Source organism: Chenopodium album, chromosome 22 (genome assembly GCF_948465745.1).
Source record: "Chenopodium album chromosome 22, dcCheAlbu1.1, whole genome shotgun sequence".
In the NCBI taxonomy this organism is placed as follows: domain Eukaryota; kingdom Viridiplantae; phylum Streptophyta; class Magnoliopsida; order Caryophyllales; family Amaranthaceae; genus Chenopodium; species Chenopodium album.
In genome coordinates, this window is record NC_137855.1 from 7,516,717 (window position 1) to 7,542,422 (window position 25,706).

A 25,706-nucleotide genomic window follows, 5' to 3' on the forward strand; every position below is an offset into this window, starting at 1 on the left:
TGATATGATTCATGCAATTCCGCTTATAGTATCTAAAGTCCTACAATCGCCCCAAGACTTGGGGCTAAACTTGCTCTTAAGATGTCTGAAACTCTATGTTTCCTTAAATATTGGAATTAGGTGTACCCAAAATTTAGCAGATTAAAAATCTATTCATTTATCTTGGTAAATTACTTAATTTTTTTATACAATTATTTTTCAAAAATATATTGTTAATTCTTTAATTTTTTTTTGTAGAGAAATATTAACGTATCCGGATCAGAGTGTAGTCGTTTCATGGATTTATTTTCTAGCCTACTTACCCAATTATGTTAGTGGCATGGAAGGAGAAGGAGTGCAAAGTATAAAATTATGACTTTTTATTGATTTGATACTGCTTCTTCATACATGCTCTAACATCATACATTGCCATCTATATATAGCCTAGCTTAAAACTTTCTAAATCTAACAAGTGTAACAGTAATCTAGATTATTATAGGATAAAGTCTCCTAGATATTTCTTAAGTACTTTCTACCTAGATTACTCTAGATTTTCTTATGTGTCGTGATATTTCTCTACAAAATATTTTCATACAACATAATTCTAGATTTTTCTACATTACTAGATTACAATATATTTTAACAAATTACAATGTACTTAAACATGGCTAATCTCATTTACCAGCCAAATTACAGTATTACTTGGACAAGGCTGTTCTCATTTACCAAATAGTACTCGTAATGTTTCAGGGCTAGTCTTTCCTTGTTTCTTCCTTTGGAGCAGGTACACTTATTATAGTTATTATCTTCAATCCTGCGTTACGTTCCAAAGCTCCAACATTTTAGTGATAGCCTCTTCTGTCAAACTCGTAAAGATTAACTGAGCTCTTGTTACATTACACTCACTAGTTTTGTTTGATTCACATTTGTTCCTTAATGTTCCTCTAAACTTGTCAGCATTTTGTTATGCTAACCCCATCCCTACATAATATTCAATTGATACCTTAATTATATTATTTCGTATATAAAGTATATTGATATGAATATATGATGTATAAAGTTTTACCAACGAGCTCCTAAAAATTGCCTCATAGTAGTGTGTGTAAAATGTAAATGACCAGTCACATATACAGAGTAAGTTTGTATAGTCCAAAACAAGTTAAGCAAAAGTATCAGTATCAACGCTGGGCTGGTGTCATAAAATCCTTGAGTAATTTGGAGTTCAGAAGCCAATTATATCTTAGACGAAGATTGAAGTCCGTTACTATGTTGCTTAAACATAAAAACTTGACATTTTGAGTGAGCTCACTCGGGTTGGGTCAATTTTGACAAAATCATCCTAAACCAATAAATCGTTTTCATGTTGTCCCTGCACCATAAAGGGGCCTATAATATCATCAAAATAACCATGCTCCTGTCATTCATGTAAAAGAATATTCTGGTGAAGCGATTTACAGAAGGAAAGCAGCCGGAAATGTCAGAAGAACAGCACAGAGAACAAATCTGAAGCCTTCATCTATACAGCCCTGTTTCATGGTCAAATGACTTAGAACTTTTAATTTCTCTCAATACTATGCTTCCATCTATATTGGGTGTGTGCACGAACCATACTAATGGAGAGTATCTTACCTATTGTGCTTCATGATTCATCATGAACAACAAATTCGCTCACTAATCACGCAATCAGCCCAAATATGCATCAATAATTAGTTGTTCAGAGCAAAAGAGGCCAAGAACACAAAAAAGATATTATGGAAAACTGAAGAAGATTTAAAGAATTATATCAATAAAAGCTTCTACAAAACCCCAACCATCCTCAATATCGGGTCCAACCCAGTAGCCAGTTAATGTTTGGGGACAGTAACTTACATCAGAATAAAGGGGTGATAGAACAAATGAATCCCTAGATGGTACTCTAATCAGGTGTCCTGAGTACAGACTCTGTACAGCGGTGTGATTCCTGATGCAGGCAGAGGTGATGACTCTGAATGCTGCAAGCACAAGGTATGATTTTAGAATAAAAATTCAGTTTAAAGTTTATAAGCAACTCTAGCATAAGCAAGTTTGAAATGTACAATTGATCATATGAAACCATATTGAATGTATCAGCATTGTATAAGACATCCATGCTTGCAATATTTCTCTAGGGTAATAAGAATTATATAAAGAGTAAAATAAGGTGAGAAGGATCAAAAATTAAGGAAAGAAAGTGAGAGGGCTCATAAACGAAAAATGTAGGCAAGAAAGGTCAAAAAGAAAGAGAATACACAAATCCTAGTTGTTAAAAGTATAATCTATAACAAATTACCAAGCGGCCAAGATCATAAGTATAACATCAAAAATCAGTTTCTCATATACATGATGGTATATTGGTATCATTGTTTCTAGGCTTTATACTGTCCTGCTCCAAACCAGATATCTTCTAATAAGACATGTGATTCCTAACATACATCAACAATCCATACCTGACCCATTGATCAATCTCACCAGAGTCAGGAGCTTCACAGGAATTGCTTAAATGTTCTCGTGTAGCCTTAGTTATGGGAACTTGGGAAGTCCCATCAAATAATTAGTAAAAATGAGCTACAACCATAATGACACGGATAGTCAGCTAGGGGGGAGCAATATAGCAATTTTGAAGATCCAACAGTCTCATGCCACCAGCTCCACAAGAAGCAAATTAAGATCAAGATGAACATGACAGAAGAGATATTTGAAAGTTGATACAAGAAGCAAAGGTGGATCAAGTCAAGCACCTTAATTAGCTTACATGCTCTCTTATAGACCATAGACTTGAAACCATGAAAAGAAATCTGTAGTGAAAACCTTAATGGCACAAAATGAAACTTACATGCTCTTATAGACCAAGGACTTGAAACTACACGGTGATCAGTTGTTTTGGGCTGTAGCTCCTGAAGTGAATATATTACTTTGTAAGTCAGTAAAACCAACACAGTAAAACCAATCATCAAACAATCAAACCTATAAAAAATTATTAATACGAGTAGTAACAATGTAAAAGTTGGTAATATATTTTGGTGATTCCACAAGAAAACAACCCCTCCTCATCCTTACCCCCAGAGTAATTACATGAACAACCAAATACCCCCACCAACTTCCCTGCATCTAGCGGGGGGATGGCTTAGCGCCATAGCTTCTTAAAAGGGAAAACATCGAAAGAAGCTCGGGGAAGTAGGGAACACTTGTGCTATTGTGTGTCATCATTTATTGCATTCAGATACAAGGTTACGAAGCTAATTAACAAAAGTATTGAGATATGTGTATTTCAAGCAAATACCAAGTAGTAAAGGACTAGCGAACAAAGCTGATTAGCAAAAGAAACGAGATACTTCGTATTACTCTAAGTTGTGCCCAATAATACCTCCAAAAGACCAACTCCAATCTTACTCACTCGGACTCTTCATTTCAACTTGAAGTTCCCATACTGCCTAACCCTCAAAAATACACAATGTCCCATACTCCGTATTCACTTGAAACCTGAAAGTATAATAAATTTAGCTGTACACTTTGCACTCCAACCTCATACCTAAGTTCTACAACTATAATTGACCTCTTGCAATCAACAACAATTATAATTATCACGATTCCTCAAGAGTCACATACATACTTATTGCTATATCAATTAAGATAATGGTCCAAAATTTACAAAGTCTATTAATTATAGGGTTTGAAACAATCCAACAATAGCAAAATCTAATGTAATAATGTGCCTTACACTTTGAATAAAATGAGAAATTGGGACATTTTAATGAATGACATTATACAAGTAAGTTACAAGATACAGCAATCTTCAAAAATAAATTGTTAAATGTAAGATAACAATATAACATTAGCCCAAATAATAAAATTTTGAAGAAAAAAAAAAGCATAAAATTAAAAAAAGAGAGTATTACCCTGAAATAATAAGAGGCGATTGGAAAAGGAGAGAAATTAACTGCAATTAAACACGCCATTTTATTCTCTCTCCAAATTTTTGAGCTCTTTTCTGCTACTTTGAACTGCTTCAAGTTTTCTTCTGTTCTTCATTCATAAAGATATTTGGGCAAGCATTCCGACTTTACTTGCCTGGGCCGTTGTTGTTGCATTTTTAATTTTTTAGTTCTTACAACCTTACATTTGTGCATTGTGCTGCGGTGCTGCCAGGCCCAACCTCAATCTATCTATCTATTTATTATTATACTAAAAGACAAGCACCTCAATGTGAGGATGACAAATGTCACTCTCTCATTGGCTTATCTTATGTATAAAATATATCTAAATAATTTTTGTTTACATATTCAAGCATAGTTATTTTTGTTCAACTTTAAACAATAAAAGCAAGTTTCTATACATGCATAAGATTTATATGATTTCCTAACATGATTAAATTTTTAATAATAAAATATATACTTTCCAATATTGCAAATAATCCATAACGTCTTTCCAATCTTTATTTATAGTCAAGTTAAAGAATAATACTGTAACTAATTTGAAACAATATGATTAAAGTGCATAATTAAAGAAACAAATACTACGTATTTTGTATTTTGAAAGGCTAATATTGTTTTTTTTTATATGAAAATTAAATAAAATCGATAGAATTTAGTTTGACGTCAATTGTGAAATCAATACATACATTTTAAAAAAAAAAAAAAAAAAAAAAAAAAAAAAAAAAAAAAAAACAGATGTAAAGTAAAATATTGTGCACCAATTATAAAAGTTATCCTAAATTCAATACAAGTTATCGAATGAATACAAAAGTTTTTGATAAAGATACAAAATAGTGTATAAATTAATTTTATCGTTTGTTGTACTCCTCGACAAATACTGAATGCTGAGCCGAAATGTCATCTTATAAAAAAAATATATAATCTTGAACATAAATTTAATTTTAATCGGCCTTTCATTTTCTATACAATGTCTTTTACAATGACCTTTTGTTTTTTTTACGTAAACAAAATTGAACTAAAAATCAATCTAAACAAGAAGAATAAATGTAAATTGAATTAGACATTTGACGGGAAAGGACATATATAAAATGTATTATAACTAAAACTCGTGTTTAAAATTGTAATATTCGTATTAACAATGCTATTACTTCCCTCAAAAAAAAAAAAAAAAAAAAAAAATAACAATGCTATTACTTATGAATTCGTGCATTGCTCATGTACTATACTAGATATACAACAATCATGTGCAATAATCTATGTTGTTTTATACATAATAATACTTTTAACTATAATTTAGACTTTCAAATCAACAATTTATAATAAAAAAAATATATACATGTCATTTTTATTAAACCTAAACATTATATAATAAGTCACATTGTTAAAGTTCTAATTATATTATTGGAATGTAGGAATGATACTATTTTCATGTACTTTACATTCTATGTAATTACGTATAGTATGAAAATTAATACATTTCGTGTAAAATAGTATGTGTATATAATATAATATTTTTTATAATATAAAAAAGTATATATATATATAATATAATATTTTATAACACGGGTCCTCCATATCAAGTGTAGTTTCAATCACCACTACACCAATTGGTTGTTGGTATTGGTGATTGAGACTACACTTAATTGGCAGGGAGGACCCGTGTTCGATCCCCGGCAACAACAATTGAGAGGGGAATGGAACCTAACAAGCCACAACTGATCCTCGAATCTGAATTAGCTTAAAGGGTGAACCGGATAGAACACCCAAAAAAAATTGATCAAGCAACTCAATGCATATATGACGGGAATTAACTTATCCTTTATATATCTTATACAAAACTCTAAAGTCTATAATTTTTTCAAGAAATAATAATATTTGTAAATTTTTGTTTATACGAAAGATATAAACCCATCAAAATGTATATATACTTAATTTGTTTAATAACTTATATTGAATGCGTAATTTTATTAAAACTATTTGCATGTAGTCATTAAATGTGTTGGATGTTGTGTAGCTATGTAATGTTGAAAACTTTAGTTGAGCTACTTTGATTTAGTGATTGTCAGTAAAAAGATATTGACTTCAATATTGAAATATAATAGTCTAATAAATTCTAAATAGAAAAATTAAAACAAAAGGAAATGAAAATAGTAAATGACTTTAAATATGAAATAAACATAACCTTTTAAATCAATTTAGCGAATTCAAGAGATAACTTTAAGGCTTTTATAAATTAAATGGGGGAAAATATATGTAAAAGAACATTTTTAGAGATATAAATGTCCATGCACTATTATAAGAGTTTTGTTAACCTTTTTATAATTAATTAAGGTAGGGACAAATCTTAATATATACTCCGTATATTTTATTTGTATAAAATTATCAGTATCCATACGACCATGCCTATATACGAAGTATTTGTGTTGTATAGTGTATTTAATTAGCTGTTGGTTATATGACTATTATATAATATATAGTTTTTGGCACAATGCTTAACTTAGGAAAGATATAAGGTTATTATTGTGTCTATAGATTTGGTGAGTGCAACGGGTCAATAAAACATGTATATAGTAGAATGATTGTAGCTACTGATGCAGATGGTATGATAAGAAAATTTAAGTAGTTTTTTTTCTCAACGGGATATATAAATGTATTAGTCCACTTCTCTTATATAGTTATTTGGAGTATTATTCAATTATTTTTCAACTAATAAAATAACATTATAAAAAATTAAAAGAAATTCAAATAGCATAAAATACTATTCAAATCACGTTCCTTTAATTTTTTTTTATTGACCATTAGTAACCAAGTCCTTTATTAGTAATTGAATTACCTTTGTTTTTATTTTTATTTTCCCTACGAGTTTTATTATTTGATTTATAAATCGTGCATCGCACGGGCACTATGCTAGTTGTGTTACGAAATTAAAAGATGGCACTAAGTCGAACCAATCCGAGACACAGAAAATTCATACTCCCTCCGTATTTTTTTAAGGGTTATCGTTTGACTGGCACATAGTTTTAGGCAATTTAAATTGACTTAAGTAAAATAAAAGGTAATTGGGTAGTTGAAGTTTTAAAAAATTGTAAAAGAACGATAGTGAGGTTAATAGTTTTTTTTTTTTTTGAAGCAAGGTTAATAGTTTATTGAAAAGTAATGAATGTAAGAGGAAAGATATAATTAAAAAAAATAAAAGTGGGTTTGGGTGGGGACCATGAAATGAGAGAGATAATTTTTTAACTAGTGTTTAGGCACGGGCGATGCCCCGGGTAATTTCAAAGGATTTATTATTAATATACATTTTGAATTTTGACTCAATTTTTTTGTAATTAAAGTTTTAATTCATATTATCATTCGCTATATTAGTATGTCGTAATATAAAGATAACATCAAAGTATTATATAGCATGGTGGTAAGACATAAGGTTGCGGAAATGTGGCATAATGAGAATGTGATTAGCTGACATGGCGTTGATGTGGCATATTGAGAATTAGATTGGATGACATGGCATAATAAAGGGGACTGTATTCTTGGGAAAAAAAATAACTAAATTAAAAAAAAAAAAAAAAAAAAAAAAAAGAGAAAAAAGAAAAATTATTTCACTTAGCATATCAAGAAATGGCCTTGTACTCTTGTAGCCTCAGGCCCTCAGCCAATTTAACTTTCAGTCTTTCACCATCTCTCTTTCTTCCTTCCGACGTTCCCCGTGCGACATTTCCCGACGCTTTTCTCAACTTCGTCTTCTATTTCTTCTTTAATTGGTTTTCTGCATTTCCCCTGTTTATTTGCTTTAGGGTTTTTTTTTTTCAATTACCAGTTCAATTTTTTAAATTCACAATTGAATTTTCTGTCACAGTTTTATCGGAATTCAAAGCGCCGATTATAAAAAGTCATAGTAATGGCGGATTTCCAAACGTCTACTCAAAGAGCAAAGTGGATTTTCACTCAACAAGAGTTGAATGACAAGTACATAGCTCATAATCAAAGAGCTATAGAATCATTAGAGAAGGTAAAGTTTTAATCTTTGGACTTATTTTTTTATCAATTTCTTTTTGTGTAATTGTTAGCATTATTGATGACTATTTGATTTTCATGGACATTGATTGTTGTATCAAATTGATTTAGTACGAACTATAGTAAAAAGCCATGATTGTAGTTGTATTTGGCACTTCCGCTGTCTAGAATTAATAGTCGTGTTGATAGTGTGATTTGAACTAGTAACTAGTCTTTTGACCCGTGCAATATATGCAATATATTGCACGGGTTGTATCGATAGAAGTAGTGGAGAAAGATGGTAGAGAAGAATGAGGGAAGGCAAAGACGAAGGAGAAATATAATTTGATTGATGAAAGTTACAAATTAAAGACTACCACATTCAGACATTCAGTAGCCTAGATTTTCCTAAGTTGGACTTAGTATTGACTGTTCATTTTCTCAGAGAAGAAAGTTGCATTAACAATTAGCTTTATAGTCTATGCAAAATCACAGACAGAAGATGTGAGGAAACAATTTATCAAGTTTTAGTGATTTTTATTACTCGTTTTCTTGGGGTTTTTTGCAAATAACATGGCAGAAATGAGTAAGAACGACGTACTTACCATTGGGTTAGGGTTTTTATATTCTAGGTGTAGATTTAGACGTGACAACTTAATTTAGACAGAGATAATAGTTCGTTAAAAATTGTTGGTCATATGCAAGGGGTATTGGGTTGATGTTAAGAGCATTACACGGCCTTGCTTTATTAATCTATATTTGAGGTTCTATGCTGCTTCTAACTGCGGAGAAATTGCTCTATCCATCTATGTTTGAGATTCCTGCTCATTCTTACTAGATTTCATTATGTATTTATCTTATATAGTACTAATTGATGTACTATTTTATGCATCATGAAGTATGGTACAACAAATTTGGCTATTGATGCTGATGGGTCTTTATCACATCCTAGAAGCCAAAAGGATACAAATGGTAATGCTAATGCCTCTATGAGTTTGGATCGCATCAATACTTGTTTCATAAACTTCCATGTTTGTGACTGCATTTTTTGTTTTTCATCAAAGGTGTTAGGCAGTCACGTGCGAAACCACTTAGTGTGGAAGAAGAAAAGATGTTCCATGTGTATTATGAAACCAAGATTCAAGAAGTATGTGGAGCCTTCAAATTTCCTCATAAAATCCAGGTTTGCATTATTACTATGTGGATGTGAATCAAAATCATTCTACCAAAGTAAAAATTCTTCATTGTAATCATCTATGATCATCTATGTTTTTTTTTTCTTTCTTTTTTTTTTTTCAGGCTACTGCACTTACATACTATAAGAGGTTTTATCTCTGCTGGTCAGTCATGGAGCATCATCCAAAATCTGTTATGTAAGTTGTCTATTGTATTATTGTTTATATTATCTCAGTATTTGGCTAATAAATAAAATTAGAATATTATCCTTCCCCACTTTTAGTTACCTTGTAACTCTCGCCCTTTTTTGGTATTGATTTAGAATGTGTTGAAGATTACTAGGAACCAGTGGTAAATATGTGAATGAGCACTGTCTTCTGTACTTTTCTAATTTGAAGATTTATATCTGCTTCAATAGTGATATAATTAAGTATTTTGGTATGCAAATATGCAGGTTAACATGTATATATTTAGCTTGTAAGATAGAGGAGAATCATGTCTCTGCTGAGGAGCTTGGCAAGGGTATCCAGCAGGATCATCGGATGATTCTAGATAATGAGTTGCTAGTCCTTCAGGTACAAATATAATTTTTTGTTTTTTGTTAAAACTGCTCTTTTAATGATCTCAGTTATCTCACCCTTCCCATGTACTCTTGCATATTTTCTGAAGATATGAACTGTATTGGTGCCCCTATACCTTGACCATACTTCACTGTGTGATTTCAGTCACAGATATACATATTACTACTCTTTTCGATAACATTGATGGAAATTTCCTGAATGAAACTTACACCACTCCCCACACAATCTAGTCTGTCCTTCTCCTTCATTAGCATACCTTCTTTCTCTGTTTACTATTCCATCTCCACTAAAACTAAGAATATATGTCAAATACTGAGATAATCTGTACTATAACTAAGATATATCAAATTGGCTTAAAAAAAATAAAAAATAATAAAAATACTAATAAAAAAAAAAAAAAACGCCATTTGGGGCCCTGCTAAGAGATCACGATCTTTGCTAAGAATGTAATTCCCCCCCTTGTCATGAGCCACAGTGTTCTTCTTTTGTTGTACCAGTAGAATTTTCATGATAGTGTGTGCCTGTGTGGTGGGGCTAGCCATGGGATATGTTTTGTGGGAGTGGGGGCGAAGTTGATGAGAGTTTTGTTTGATTTATTTAAACTAAAAAAACTCTTACTCAAAATTGCTAAACTAAATTACATTGTCATCTCATAACTTGAAAGGACACTGTAAGTAGTCAGTTGGGCTAAGTGTTGAGGTATCTCCAAAGCATAGGGATATGCAAAACCATTTCTAGAAAACATTTCAGTCAGTAAAGAGAATGTAATTAGTGAATTGATATCCCCTATAATATCCTATTTTTTATTTTCCTTGACATTTATAATTATGTAATTTTGCAGAGTCTGGGATTTGATCTAATTGTATATACACCATATCGATCAATTGAAGGTTTTATTAATGATATGGAGGTATGGTAAATCCCAATCTATTGGGTATAGTATATCTTCAATTTGCATATGCTCCTGTATAATTTTTGGTTTTTCACTTTCATTGAGCATTAATGAACTATTGGTCTGTTCAATTATGATTTTCTAGGACTTCTGCTATGCGACAAATGGCGAAGTTGACATGTTGCAGGTATACGTCATTATTATTTTGAGACACATTATTCTTTTGTTTCCTTTTTAGCTTTTTATTGACATAGACTGAAATATGTCTTGCAATATATTTTACTGTGGTTGTCACACTTTTTACATGACAGACTGTATCATAGTGGTTTGATGTGGTATTTTGCGCCTGATCCTTTTGTATTGATATTTTCTGAATGGTTTAACTGTATACCTCCTCTATTTAAGGATAGATCATAATTTTTGATGTGGTGGTTTGCGCCCGTATGCATATAAATTGATGTTATCTCAACGGGTAGAAAATATTAATTTCACCTCTCAAAAGTGAATCATATTGTTGATTGTTAGAAAAGGTTGATGTGATAGAGGAAGCACAACTTTCATCTAATGATAATATCTGGAGGCATGGAGGAGATGATTATGATGAACTTGAAAATTGATTTTCCAATTTACTTTCGTTCACAGTGTGTTTTAGGATGATATACTAGTTGTAACTTTTCAAGCAAGCCAATAAACCCCTATTCATGTTGGGTAATAAAAGCGAAGCATTTGTACTCATTAAGCTTATAGGATCCCTAAATAAGGCTGTTCTATAGTGATTGATTGCTGCCATGATTTATAAGACCTGATCCTGAGACTGTATGAGATTTATTTATACAGTGATATCTGTATCAGTATATGTGTTATTTCTGTTGCTTCATATATTCTTGTTTAAAATTAGCTTTTTTGTTTTTGTTTTTTTTTTTATAAAAAAAAAAAAAATCTACTTTCATTTTACATGTATATTTAATCTTGATAGTGGTGTTACTTATTCACTATTTTGGTATCTTTCCAGGAGTTAAATCAGAGAGCAGTCTTTGAAGCTGATAAAGCAATGCTTACAGATGCACCACTTTTATTTCCTCCAGGCCAGGTACTCTTCATCTGAAAAGATTTATGATAATGCTTTCTCTGTGGATGTTGCAGAGAAATATCACTTGTTAATGGTGATAATAATTAACCCCAAATCCTACCCCATCCCAAACTTCATCCCCTCCACAGTATAATTACTAATTCTCAAAAAAAAAAAAAAAAAAAAAAAAAGTAATAATAATAATAATTTTAAAAAAAAAAAATTACTAAAACAGTATGTGTACATTAGTTAAACTTTGAGTTTTTGGAGCAAAGATTACACATTTAACAGTGCTTTGCCCCATGGTCATTATTGTTATGAGTATTTTTGCCTTAAGTCAATCAAGGGCAGCAGCAGAAGGCAGTGAGCTCCATGGCCTGCAATGTTCAAAATCATTCTATCTTTCCTTTTCACATTTTATTTGCTTGAAGAGAAAATGTGGATAAGTTTTGCCGAGAAGGATATATATGTTACTAACAATTATATTTTCTCAAAACAAGATTTAGGATTGCGTTTTATGGTGCTAGATTTGATGCTTTTCCCATGTTGATTCCAAAGAGATTTGTGCAATGAACTGATGTTAGGAAAGAGGGGCAATTTAGGGAGTAGAGTTATAATAAAGTTGTTAGTAACTTGAAGGAGAAGTTAGTTTGTTAGGGAAATGCTCTAAAATAGAGCTAATTAGAGAGAGATAATCAGATAAGTATGTTGAATACTGTGATCAGTGAGTAGTTGTAGTTTTGATAGAGTGTCATCCTCTCGAAAGATTGGCGAGGCTGTAATTGGTAATTAGCACCTTGTTTAACATTTATTCAGTCATATCTTTAATTGTTTTTCTTTAATCTCTCTTCTTTCTTCCCTTAATCTCTTGTTCAGTCCTAAATATCTTCGTATTGGTCCCTAATCTGAACCAATTCATAGCAACTTGATCAACAGATGAACTTAATAATTGGGATGTATTGATGCCAGTTTTGATTTCTTAGTGGTGGTATTTTCAAAGACGTCTTCCCACCAAAAAAGTAAACTCTCAGTCCAACTCAACTGAATTTACAGAGCCATCCTTGTGCTATTTCTGTACCCACCTGATTCTTCCACTTACATTTTCTTGTGCCAGCTTATGTATGTTTACTTTAGTGACTGACCTGATTTTTGTGCTTCATATGTTTGTGCAAGTATCAGGCCTGTCAGGCTTTTCTCTTTCCGAAGGGGTTTAAATATTAGAAATTATTTTGAAGATAACCATAACCATAACCATATTTGTGCTCCTTTTCCATAGGAACAATGCAACTACAAATGGTATGGACTCACATAGTTCTAGCTTTTAAAGCCTTGGTAGAAGATGTTATTACAGTTTCTTTGTTGTTGTTTCTAAGTTGATAATTAGAGTTTTTTGCAAGGATAGGTGTCTGCTATACCAGTCTTGCTATAGCAACTAGTGCTTTAATTGCTGGAGACTTTAGGGAAGTTGGATGAACTGATGTATTAAGGAAGCAGTGCTGTTTTGGGGTACTAGAATTATATGTAGATTACAGGATGAGTTTCGTATAGCAATTTGGTGGAAGGCTAACAATATAAGTATTTGCAAGCGGTCATTGAGCTCTGGCATTTTATGGCTCTAAAGATACAGCAATCAGACTTGTTAATCCATTAAATCATTGGAAAACCTAGGGTCAATGACAGTTTATATCTATAGTCTTTTAGCTCTGTACATGAGACTCTAATAATTCATTTGTTAACTCTGCTCCGACAATTGAATGTTGAATTTGACCATTGATTACTGATCTTCCTTTAATTCCTTAAACAGAATGTTAAACATAAATCTATCTTCAGTCTCTAATCTCTGCTACTTTTCCCCATGACACTTTCCTACCTTCTAGTTCATGTAATCATGTCATTATGTTAATGCTAAAGAGAGCTTGATGTTTTGAATTTTCATGCTTATAACATTGGTCCATAAATGAGAGATGGGTTGAGTGCTACAGGGGTGAGGGTGGTCTACAATGAACCCTTTGTCCAACCTGGTTAATCTGGACTTTGGTACATTCCCCTCCCCAAGTTCAACCGCATCACTTGGTTAAACCAGGACTCCCTTAAAAAAGGCTATAGAATGTTGAACGATGGACAGTGAAGGAATGAATAATTTTTAGCTCATGAGGATTGAGGAGTTCATGCTATAGTTTGCACTTTGCAGTGGTCTCACTATAAATCTATGATTAGGTTTCCGCGTTTAAATCTTCTTTCAGAATTACTTGTCTGACTTTTGATCTTGCATACAATGTTTCTTTGCAGTTGGCATTGGCTGTACTCCGTAGGGCAAATTCTGAGCTCTTAGTTCTTGATTTTGACAGGTGATTAGACTGCTTATATTTTCAAAACATAACGCTTCATATTTTGCTTCTTGGTTTATTTGACTTTTCATTGATTGTAACTAGCTGAGAAATACACTTGTTATGCAGATATCTTAACAGCATTCTCTCACGCCAACAATCTGAGCACTCTATTTCAGAGTTGGACCAGGGCCTCAATGCTATAGAATTTCTGGTACTTATAATAATTCACCTGCTGAAATTTCAAATATAACAGTCCCTCCATCAAATTTTGGTCGATGGTTCAGCAGTTCAGCCATTTTTTTGTTCACAAATAACTGACGCATTACTCTTTGCAAGGCTTTATATTTTGATTATGCATCGTAATTAATAACATTGATGACTCTTTATTTTGATTGGTCAAATGTTCTATCTGTAATGCTATGGACGATTGAGAGGCATAGTATGTGTCAAACACTAGTCAGAGCATGAGAGAAGTTAGGAGAAACATGTAATGAACCAACATAATACAGATGATTCTAAGAGATGAAAATAGTGATTTTGACTAATTAAACTTATGAACTGGAACATTGAAGCAAAAATTGTTCACAATCTGTTAGTATGTCAATATATCTGTATAATGTTAATCAAAATTCAAAACTTAGTGTTACAATCTTTATATCTTGTCAAGGCTAGTTATATTTCTTCTATGGGAAATATTTTCTGATCGTTGTCAATATTTTTTTTTTGGATGCACCTGCTAGTGGCTAGTCTGTTACAAGTACATATAGTTTCTCAATGTTCAAAATGTTTGCTTTCCATTGCATGACTTGTTATTAGCAGTGTAACTTGTGTTGACAAATAATGAATTAGCACCTTTCTTTTTCTACATCCACAAAACAATGCAGATAAAGACAATTAAAGTGGGTGATAATGACGAGATGAAACGTGTTGCTAAGAAGCTGAAATTATGTCAAGATTCTGGATCTCGTGACGAGTAACTTGTGCTCCTTCTATTGTCAATTTCAATTTCAATTTCCATTGCATTTCAAACTCCTTTTTCTATATCTAATACTGATGAATTATGATTTCAGCTCTAAGAAGAGAGAAAAGAAGTCAAAGCACAAGTCTAAAAGAAATCCACAAGAAATGCAAACGACACAATCTGCTGCTGCAGAGTAAGGTCTTGTTGATGCGTTTTTCAAATGAATAACTAATTTTTAGGCCCCTTAGGCGATATATCTCTTAAATGTTTAGTTATTAATATTTTACTTATTTAAGAAGATAACATCAATTATTGAATAGTTTAGTGGATAAAACTATAATGTATGGACTTGATATCATGACTCTTTATTGATATAATCTTAGTGTGATGCTTCATGCGTGTGCTATTTGCTATATAATATGTGAAGTTGTTTACGCACAAGTTATCTGAAATATGATGTAATACGCACGAAATTTGTTTGAGGGCAGACATAAGGGATGTAATGCTCAAAATTTCTTACCTATGCGTCTACAGTAGGAATTGTGAGGTTATTAAACTTATTATGAGTTTGAGATGCATTACTAAATTAGAAGGAAATCTCATCCTTTTGCTTTCAAATACTAGGTTAATCTTGATATATAAGTAAGTCTGATGAACACATGCTTTGAATATTATGTAGCGCTCAGCAGCTGATGCACTTACTGGTTGTTTATGCAGGTGATATAAACTGCAGTGAACTCTTTTTGGCTGCGCAATACAATAATAGATCGGTTGTGTGAAACGAGTACACTTGCAATCTATCTTGGCCTTATGGCATCACCGGTCTATATCAGTTCATCCTGTCATTGAAATCAACAGCTTACCTGAGGTGATGCCGATTACTGTTTGTTGGTGGAGCAAAGCAGTACAAGGAGTTATTTAACTGGGGTAATCCGTAGTACCATCACCACCTTCCTTATGCATCTTTTTAGAGAGAATAATCCACCTTTGTACTGCCCTTCTCATCGGAAAAACATATTTTGTCATCGTTTCCTATTCCTACCAAACAGAAATTCTATATCAACTTGTACGAGTAACTTTACAAACTTGTACAAGGAAGCCCTCCTTACACCTTCAGTCATTTATATGTATTGCAACATTTTTCACTTATTTTATAGTAAAGTATTTTTTGGTGGTTACAAGTTTACAACTGTTGTGAAAATATTAACTAAGTTCAGACAGAAGAAGTTCTTACAAAAAAAAATTCAGAAAATTCGTAAGTTCAGACACAAAATATGAATAAATTACGTTGAGAAAATAATAAAATAACTAAAATAAGTTCAGGTAAAATAAAATAAAATAATTAAGGTTAACAAATAAAGACATAATCATATGAATAAAAGTAAAGCCTACACATGACATAAAAGTATAAAACTAATACTAGTACTTCATTTTAGATGTAGATTAGTTGCTCCATATTGAAATTCTTTATGATCTTTAATTATTCTTTATAACAATTAAAATATTAATAGTAAAATTGTGCGTTGTGTAACATGAAACCCTTAATATTACAATTAATATAGAACCAAGGAATTCTTATTCTAAGGTTTTTGGTGTGCCCTGAGTTTTTTTTTTTTTTTTAATCAATCTCCTTATCCCCCCAAAGACTTGATCTATATATCTTGTTTGCTTGGGTTCATTGATAACTCTATAAGGGTTTCCAATATGATAAGGTCGTGATTGGTTGCAGTTTCTAATTATGGGTGTTTTTTTTTTTTTTTTTTTTTTTTTTGAGGAATTCTAATTATAGGTGTTTAGTTATGGTGTATTTTAATCACTTGATTTGTATGTAAACTTGTCATATTATATCTAAACTTATAAAAACTTACAATATCTTATTATTAAAGTAAATACAACTTAAATTAGCCCTTTAATGATAGGTGGATGAGTGGATCAGGTGAGGAACTCTATAATAAGATTTGGACCCACTTAAGGGCCTGTTTACATTTACTAAATTTTAGTTCAGTTCAGCTCTAATCAGTTCAGTTCAAATCAGTTCAGTTCAAATCCTAATTTCCTTCTCTCATAAAATATTCATTTCAGCTCAGTTCAATTCAATTCAGCTTCAATCAGTTCAATTCAGCTTTAATCAGTTCAGTAAATGTGAACAGGCCCTAACAATATATTCAATTCTATCATTTGTTAAAATGCCCTATTTATTTATTTTATTTTGACAAAAGCATATTACAGAAAAGCTAAACTAAAATAAGAAACTTAACTAGGGTAGTACGACAAGTATTAGCAATTAAGTGTATTGCTTGAACCTTGTCCCGCTATACCTTTAGATTATTACAACGATGAATTGATGAAATGAGAGTCAAGTTGTCGAATCTCTATTATCATATCTGATAAGCAAAAATAAGATGAATTAAACCATCCCTAAATATATGTGTTCAATGTTAAAAAAAAATGTTTGATTTACAAAATAAATTACTTGTATTATTTCTAATAACTTTAATTAAATAAAATAATTAATTAAACATAGAGAAAGTACGTTGACACTTATAGAAAGTGGACCACTGTCCACTAACCCCATTATAACCATAACAAACAGTTTTCTCTCTCCTCTTTCTCCCCCCCTCAACCTTTATAACCGCACATCACACGTTCTCCTCCTCTTCCTCCTTCTCCTTCTCCTTCTTCATGCAGTTGTACTTTCTCTCTCCTCTTTCTCTGATTCTCTGCAAATCTCAACCCTAACTTCATTCTCTGACAAACTTCAACAACAACAAACTACTCAAAACTGCCATTGCCAATTTCAAAAATGAAGCGAAAAAGTACTCTACAATCCACTCATACTGCTACTGTTGCTGTTTCTGCTGCTGAATTTTTGACGAAGAATGTTCGATCGAAGATCCCACGTCGTAAACGAGCTCACATTTCTCCAGTTCTCATCGATTTCACTACTTCTAATGCTGCTGCTGCTGATGATCTTAATCTTAATCGTAATTCCTCCTTCAATTCTACTTGTGATGAGGTTTCCTGCAATACGACGCTTGAATCGGTTGTTTTGCCTTCAAACGGTGCGTTTCAGGCTGGAAATGAAGTGATTCTGAAGCCGTTGAAGAAGGAGGTTGCTGAGGTTTCAGTGTCGGAGAATTCCTGTGTTGAATCATGCTCTGTTGTTGCGGAGTCGAAGCGAAATGGCGTCGCTCCGACGGAGTCCACGGCGGCGGTGGATTCTCCGGCGAATACGACGGTGACGGTTGAGCAGAGGAATGTGAAGCATTATACCTGTGATTCTGGTGATTTTCTGATTGGATCAGTTGGCTCTGATTTGGCTTGCTCTGAGCAATTTTCGTATGATGATTACGAAGTTTCGTCGGCGACGAACTTCTCCGAGCTTGAATCGGAGATTTATTCCGGCAATGGCGAATCGGAGTTTGATATTTTTACTGATGAATATACTCCTTCAATGTGGCTGAATTCCGGCAGCCAATTCTCTGAGAAATCCGGCGATGATTCGTCTTCTCCTTGTTTCTCTCTCTTCAAAGAGTATTACAAGCAATTCTTACTAATGAGCGCTGATTCTCCTGATTACGAAGTTACTTCTCTTCTCGATGATCAATATTCTGATGAACTTGCTGTAAGTATTAATTTAATTAATCATTTAATATATGAATTAATTAATGTTGCATTTTGCTAATTAATTTGATTAATTATCAATTAATCAATTAATTGATGATCAATTGTGTATTTGTTCGTAGTACTGGAAATTCGAAGTTGAGGAAGATGAAGAGAGCTACAGAATGTTGAGAAGTAGAGAGAGAAATCAAGCGGTGAAAGCAAAAGACTACGTTGAAGAGTATGATTTTGCGACTGATTTCGGAGAATTAATCGTCGAGCAACGATTATTGATGGTTAATTGGATTATCGAGGTGAGTTAATTTCGTTTTCGAATCGCCATTGTTGAAGCTTGAATTACTGTTTTCGATAAACTCTTTGACGTCAGCAGAAGTTGTGTTCTGGTTTTTTCAGCTTTTTATTATTGTTTTTAAATTTAATTTTTGTTTTTTAATTTTTGCAAACGGTAACTGTTCGTTAGAGAGAATAACAATCAGTGTGTCACGTTTGTTGCTATATAAATTAAAGAACCTGTCCAATAATATATTGCCACGTAAGGTATAATTTTAATTTATGTTCCTGATGGTGTAACCTTCAGACTCAAGATACACTGTCAAAACGAGTTTTCGATTGTAGAATGCCGAAATGTTGTGCACGAATCATGTCCTCAAAGTAATAATTACTTGTAGTTTTGTTGCTAGAGGTAAAATATGTAAATTTTGATTATGTATTGTTTTGATCAAGAACGGTTTTCACTTGATAAGTTCCTTGACCCTTTTAAACAATTTTTGAAACATATACTATTATATTACTACTCGGAGAATGTGATTAATTAAACTATAAAATTATCGTTGTGTGTTCTCAATTGTGAATGCACAATTTGGAATTGTGGTCATATGAGAGTGACTGTAAGAATATTTTGTTAAATGCATAGAGACTCCATAAGGAATATGGAAGGGTCCTTTTAAATCGAAGACACGGTATATGACTGCATGGATTACTATTCATTAGGAAGTAAATACTAAATAATCTTAAGAAGGGTACTTATTGTGACAACTGAATTATTACTTAGCTGATTAATGATTATTATCATACACGGCTTTTTACTCAAGTATTTACTTTGATCATTGCACGTTTTATCACACTAGATGCTATGCATTTAGCCATTTACGCAAGATTTTGCTTAAGGTTTCCAATAATTTCTGGATTAAGATAGCTATCAACATTGCCTTTAAGTCTAGAACATTTAGTCTGGTGAATTTAGCCCTTTCTTAATGGCAATTTACCTGCAGCATTGCTTTCTCAGACATATTGCTTGAAATTTGCCTTTTACTCCAAAAATAAAGGAGATGGTTAACTGACTACAATTCATGCTTTGATCAAACAGCTAACAAAAAAAAAGGATCTCCAGAATGAAACCTTGTTTCTTGGTGTGCGACTCCTTGATAGATTTCTGAGCAAAGGATTTTTCACAAGTAGGAAGAACCTACAACTACTTGGCATTGCATGCTTCACCTTAGCAATCAGAATTGAAGAAAATCAGCCTTACAACAGGTTTTCACAAATCTATCTTAAAGTTGTTTAATCACGTTTATAGGATGACATGACTTAAAGCAATTCAGCTAACTTCTATTCATATTAGAATTCATGCCAGTTGCATTATTGGAGTTTCAAGGCTTTCATCGATTGGTATATTGGTCTAGTCTCCTAGGTCAAGGTCTCATATAGATTAGACATGACAACGAAACATGCTTTATACAATATAGCTTCAGATCATAACTCAACTAAAGGTTCCTAGTTTGTTAGACTTCCTGGATTCAGTGTTCTGCTCGTAGCTCTTCTCCTCATTGTATTATTTTGTCAGTATCATCTTGTTGTACACTGATTGCAATGATATTTTCTCAGATTTAAGATTAATTCCGAATCTACTTGATTTCCAGTGTTCGGCAAAAGTCATTTTATGTGGGAAGCAATGTGTACAGCAGATATGAAGTAGTGGCCATGGAATGGGTAGTGCAAGAAGTCCTTAAATTTCATTGCTTCTCGCCAACAATCTACAACTTCTTGTGGTACATACAACTGTCCCATATTCTTTTGATCTGATCTTGCATTTGATGCATAGGTAGATTCGATGATTAAAAATAGTATACATTGTTATTTCACTGGATATGATTTGCTTAACTGAATTTAAAGCCTGTGGGGTATAATATATGTTCTGATAAGTGTGATTACCTTCTCAAAAACTCAGGTTTTATCTAAAAGCTGTGACTGCTGATGAAGGAATGCAAAGAAAAGCCAAGTACTTGGCGGGTCTGTCATTGCTTGATCATAATCATCTCAGATATTGGCCCTCAACTGTGGCAGCAGCACTAGTTATCCTCGTCTCCCTGGCAGAAAATCGAGATGAATTCAGCCTTAGGGTCATGGAGGTACCATAACTTTCAGCTGCTTTTTTACTGATTATATTACATTGCTATCATGTTTTGTACATCCCTGATTTGACATTAATCACAAGTTCACAACTAAGAGGAATGCCTGATCCAAAGTAATTGCTAGTCTTTTGGTTTCGCAGTTAAGTTAGTCTTTGAGATTTGACTTTAACTCTTAGCAATGTACTCGTACCATTTTCTCACATTGCAATTTGTTTCCAGTGACTGATACCTATTGAATTATAGTCCTAAACCCACTTCTTCCCATAGATTAGGCGAATATGCGTGTCTTTTGGTTTCCTTTTACTTGGGAATGATAGATTTGGAGTTTGAATTTAGCAATATTCCATTTATAATTTACGAAGGCAATGCATTCTATGATGGAAAACCAAAATTCCTTGCCTGCCAAAGGATGGATATACTATTAATTAAATTTGTCTTCCTACATTTTATAACGAGACTTAATCTTTCAATTGTCTAACACTATGTCAACCTTATGCAGGCTCATGTTAGAACAAAAGTTGACGATCTACCTGAATGCATTAAGGTATTAGAAAAGCATTCCGTAATTTCTAATCATTCATCAAAGGTTTTCAAAATGTTTCGGCTAGTAAAGCTCACAGCAATTCATGGTAACTCTTCTGATATTCTGATTTTTTTTGACAGAGCTTGGAATGGTTGGCTAAGTACTCTTGGTAGAGGTTAACTTTATTCCTGATCAGAGTTTGTGGTCATAATACTCGTTAACGAACCATCCAATTTTCGTCTAGTATATAAGAAATACTTCACTATTTCTGTGTACTAATTTTTTGTGAAGTGTACCTTCACCTCATAAGATTGAACAGGAAAAAAATTCTTCAAAATTCATTCTGGGATCACCTGCATATACCCTCAGCATCAAAGTCCAGCCTAAGAGTTCAGCTAAGGTAACTCACATGTATTGTTCGCGACACAAAACTTTGTGCTCATTACAGGAGCTTGTCTACAACACTATTCTTTATGTTGATAATTTTTTGCAAATTGTATAGACTATAATGATAATGTGTCATTGTAGGAAGTTATAATACAGCAAGCTAAGTTTGCATAGTGTCGAGGACATGAACGTTATTGATTTGGTTCGGCTTTTTGCCAAAGGCATGAAGCTCTGATCATTAGTCTTTATAGTATATATTTTGAACAGTTGAGTTCAATTTTCTTTTTACATCAATATAATGAGAAATGGATCCTCGTTGATTTCATATTGTTATATCAACTATAGTCCATGAAAATGTGGAATCACTATATAATTAGTACATAATTTCTGAGGCTAATTTGGGGATTAACTATATTGTTAATGCTTTTGGAAGCAGTAGCGTGGAAGCTCAGTCATGCCTTGTTAGTTTCAATCCTCTAATAAGAAGCATGATATATGATTGTTTAGAGAATGGACACATATTCAGACTAAGGCTATCATCATTCAATTACTTTATTGACTTCTTTTGGCTTGTTCTCCGAATTTAAAACTCGGTGTGACAAACCATAGAGGACAAAAAGATGGTATACAGAAATCAAGAAATACAATTTTGCAATAGTTTTTTTTTTTTTTTCAGGCAATAAAGTGTCAATGATGTATACAAGTATACAACCCAAAATTTGAGTATATGCTTACGGCTTTATACGAAAGGAGGTAGGCATCAACCATAACATAAAGATGGCATTATTATGCATTCAAAAGAAAAGAAAAAAAGGATGGCATTATTATGTTTCATTTGTATTTTGTATAAAAATCAAATGGGCCAAACATCAATTGGGAATAATTCCTTTTGTACCCAAGAAAAGGAGTGTTCATGTTAATTTAGACATGCAATTTTGTATACTTCTAAATTGTTATGGACTATAAATAAACATTTGTTCATATCGTATTATTGTATGAGAAAAACTCTCTTTATTCAAGTTTTAGGTTTCTAAGGTTTTGTTCTCTTCAGCTTATTTTCAGTTTAGTCCACTTCTTATCTTAATTTCCTTCTCTCATAAAATATTCAGTTCAGCTCCTATAAGTTCAGTTCAGTTCTGTCAATCAAAACAGGCCCCAAGTAATGTCTTTGAGAGATGGATAGGTGTAAAGCGTGAACCCCTTAAAATATGAAGCTAACAAAATAAAATTTATCTTTATGTTTAAATACCTAACAATCCAACATGCGGATATTAACATTTGTTCTTTATATAATAGGTGTATGATTTCGAAGACCTTTAAATTAAATATAAAGAAGTGAATTGAAAATGAGTTATGTTCTTTATTATATATCTTTGCCAATAAATCTAAGTTTCCATACCTTTCCTTTTTTTTTTTTTCCCTCCCGATTTCTTGTATGTCAATATGTCATTAATATAATTCGTATTTAAAAAAAAATCCCTTACAACTTTTAGATACTGCATAACTTAACATAGAAAATGCTTAACATGGTACATCACATACTATATGGATATCTAATTAGGTGATATTTGTTTTATTTATTGTTAATCGCTTAACTAAAAGAATAACATATCAAAAGACAACGTAAATATTTTTGTATATGTTTATGGTTCGAGTTTCCTCTCACAGACACGTGTTTAAACTCTTTATTTAATGTTTATTCTCTCTTCTCCCAAACTATTACAAAGGTTTTATGTTTGCTGTTCAATCTCTTCTTTTTCATGAACCCCCGTGTTTATATCTTCTAATTATCTTCCCTACTCGCATGGAGGTGTGTTTATGGTAAAATCTCACTATATAAAAGTATCGTGTTTTCCCTAAAAATCCCCTAAGCGAGCCCTGGATAACCTGTATTTTAGCGGTATTTAAATTCACTTAATTGGCTTGGTTTTTCAATAGTAGCCACCAATTATGAAAAAAATCATAGGATTAACTTAAAATTATAAATGATTCTGATACCATGTTATATTAACCACAATAATCTCACATCATATCACAATTCACACCATATATCAGGTCCCTCCCCCCCCCCCCCCATTAATCACAATTAAATATGATTTGTCACGCAATCAGTGATTGCCAATTTAAAGATTCCTTCGTTTTCCAAGTTTTTTCGTGTGATTTCTCAAAACCTTTTGTTGACTCCTTAAGCATTCACAAGGATCACAACACCATCATTTTCCTTGAATGAGTATACTTGATCATATAGCTAATTTTTCATTTCATAATATAAGCAATACATAACCTAGTTTACATATTATAACCAAAGTGTGGCCTGAAGCGTAACCCACTAGATTAAATTTGGCTACTATGTGCAATAATTCGACTTATTAAGACCTTTTCCTTACCTTAAAACTCGACAAAATAAAAACAAACTACTCATGTCTAGTAGACTAATTAGTCAATTTTGCATTGGGTTTAATAACACACATTTAGCACACTCCAACGTCGACGTTTTTCTTGAGTGCATAATTTACAAGTTTTATTATTAAACCAACAACAACCCCACTTTTCACTCATTTTTGTTGTTCTCTTTCCTCTCTACATTCACAGTATTTGTCCACTCTCTTTGCCGGGCCGAAGAGGAGCCAAAAAGCAAACGAAATTCCGGAATTTAAATCAAATTCCACCAATTCATCTTATACCCGCCTCCAATTCTGGTATAACTATTTCTCCCATGTATTTGATCTTTATTTTCATCATTTTTTTGCTGTGTTTTTTTTATTTTTTCTGAATATATATATATATATATATATATATATATATGTTGAAGAAGTGAAGAACCAATTACTTTGATTCTGGGTTTTTGATTTTTACATAGTTATCTAATTCTGGTAAAATTCTACTGTTCAGATTTCTAGGGTGTTTTCTGGGTATTTTAATTTTTCCCCTAAAATTAATTGTTATTATTATGATGTTCGGTTTTTTTTTTTTGTTTTTTTTGTTTTTTTGGGAAGTGGGCTTGGAGGTTTAATTTGTGGGTTTGGTTTTTTATATTTTTTTAATTTTAATTTGATAGGGTTCTGAGAATTTTGTGAGTACTTTAGTTGTGAAAAGAATTTGTGTTAATAATGGGTAAGCTGAGATGTAGTGCAATTTCTGCTGATTGTAGTATATTTGAGATTTTTTTTTTGTGGGTAATTTGATTAAATATACTCCTCTTTTAAGATCAAATGTATCCCTAGTTTTCCCCCCTAATTTCTGGGTTTTATGAAGGTCATAGACTCATAGTAATTAATTTTATGGACATTTTTGGTGTCTAAACTCTAAACTATTGTATCAGTAATTACATTCATTTATGTTTGATTCCATGTATTGCATGTTATTTTTCCAGTGATTTGGTCAATGAGGTTGCTTACTAGGTTCATGGAACGCATGGCCTTAACCACATTATGTTTATGTGAGGGGATTGAAGTGTGTAGGGCGTCGAGTTTGGTTTTATGATCTCGGGTTTTATGGAGCATACAATAGTTTAACTTATGGTTATTTTAGATTTCTAATCTATTCAATCATTATTAGTTTCATCATCGTTTGATTCCATGAGTTGCATGCTATCTTTCAGTTTGGGTTAATGAGGTTGCTTAGGTTCATGAAATGCATGGCACAACTTTAAAACTCCCAGCATAGCTGAAGTACCTTGGGAGTTTACATGTGAGGGCATTAAAGTTTACAGGGTGTCAAGGGAAATGTATTGTAAATTGAGTTTGGGCTATGAGATCATCGAGATGAAGTGATGAACTGTGCTGGGGCGCTGTGAAATTAAAAAAACTTGTTTGCTTGGACTAATGGGG

General features: G+C 32.4%; 3 protein-coding genes across 4 annotated transcripts; 2 read left to right on the forward strand and 1 right to left on the reverse strand.

Annotated features, from left to right (window-relative positions):
* Positions 1-1,595: 1,595 nt before the first annotated feature.
* Positions 1,596-4,014, reverse strand: LOC145603554 (uncharacterized). The gene is made up of 3 exons (XM_081659479.1): positions 3,894-4,014; positions 2,831-2,891; positions 1,596-1,970 (listed from the first exon to the last, which is right to left on the reverse strand). Exons 1-3 carry the CDS (start codon positions 3,951-3,953, stop codon positions 1,750-1,752), a joined length of 342 nt encoding a protein of 113 aa, XP_081515605.1. The 5' UTR covers positions 3,954-4,014; the 3' UTR covers positions 1,596-1,749.
* A 3,642-nt stretch (positions 4,015-7,656) lies between these two features.
* On the forward strand, positions 7,657-16,096 carry LOC145605248 (cyclin-H1-1-like). 2 transcript variants are annotated; one of them, XM_081661289.1, is made up of 13 exons: positions 7,657-7,938; positions 8,822-8,894; positions 8,987-9,105; positions 9,222-9,295; positions 9,553-9,673; positions 10,521-10,589; positions 10,717-10,758; positions 11,584-11,661; positions 13,930-13,988; positions 14,097-14,181; positions 14,855-14,943; positions 15,041-15,129; positions 15,649-16,096. In XM_081661289.1, the coding sequence occupies exons 1-12, from the start codon at positions 7,828-7,830 to the stop codon at positions 15,126-15,128; spliced, it is 1,008 nt and encodes a 335-aa protein (XP_081517415.1). In that variant the 5' UTR covers positions 7,657-7,827; the 3' UTR covers position 15,129; positions 15,649-16,096. The 2 variants fall into 2 exon arrangements, with proteins under 2 accessions (XP_081517415.1, XP_081517414.1); XM_081661288.1 differs by having other exon boundaries at positions 7,659-7,938; positions 15,041-15,124; positions 15,649-16,095.
* Positions 16,097-17,734: 1,638 nt separating this feature from the next.
* Positions 17,735-22,050, forward strand: LOC145603844 (cyclin-SDS-like). Its single transcript, XM_081659822.1, has 9 exons — positions 17,735-18,556; positions 18,678-18,848; positions 19,922-20,088; positions 20,475-20,603; positions 20,783-20,963; positions 21,466-21,510; positions 21,630-21,658; positions 21,781-21,889; positions 22,018-22,050. Exons 1-9 carry the CDS (start codon positions 17,735-17,737, stop codon positions 22,048-22,050), a joined length of 1,686 nt encoding a protein of 561 aa, XP_081515948.1.
* The last annotated feature ends 3,656 nt before the right edge of the window (positions 22,051-25,706 follow it).

Bases quoted from the DNA above. Each gene is read 5' to 3' on its own strand.
- LOC145603554 (XM_081659479.1), bottom strand. From the start codon at position 3,953: ATGGCGTGTTTAATTGCAGTTAATTTCTCTCCTTTTCCAATCGCCTCT. The intron at 2,892-3,893 runs GTAATACTCTCT...TATTCACTTCAG, and splicing joins TCGCCTCTTATTATTTCAGG to GAGCTACAGCCCAAAACAAC. The intron at 1,971-2,830 runs GTAAGTTTCATT...TTGTGCTTGCAG, and splicing joins TCCTTGGTCTATAAGAGCAT to CATTCAGAGTCATCACCTCT.
- LOC145605248 (XM_081661289.1), top strand. From the start codon at position 7,828: ATGGCGGATTTCCAAACGTCTACTCAAAGAGCAAAGTGGATTTTCACT. The intron at 10,590-10,716 runs GTATGGTAAATC...ATGATTTTCTAG, and splicing joins GTTTTATTAATGATATGGAG to GACTTCTGCTATGCGACAAA. The intron at 10,759-11,583 runs GTATACGTCATT...GTATCTTTCCAG, and splicing joins GCGAAGTTGACATGTTGCAG to GAGTTAAATCAGAGAGCAGT.
- LOC145603844 (XM_081659822.1), top strand. From the start codon at position 17,735: ATGAAGCGAAAAAGTACTCTACAATCCACTCATACTGCTACTGTTGCT. The intron at 18,849-19,921 runs GTGAGTTAATTT...TTGATCAAACAG, and splicing joins TGGTTAATTGGATTATCGAG to CTAACAAAAAAAAAGGATCT. The intron at 21,659-21,780 runs GTAGAGGTTAAC...TTTTTTGTGAAG, and splicing joins TGGTTGGCTAAGTACTCTTG to TGTACCTTCACCTCATAAGA.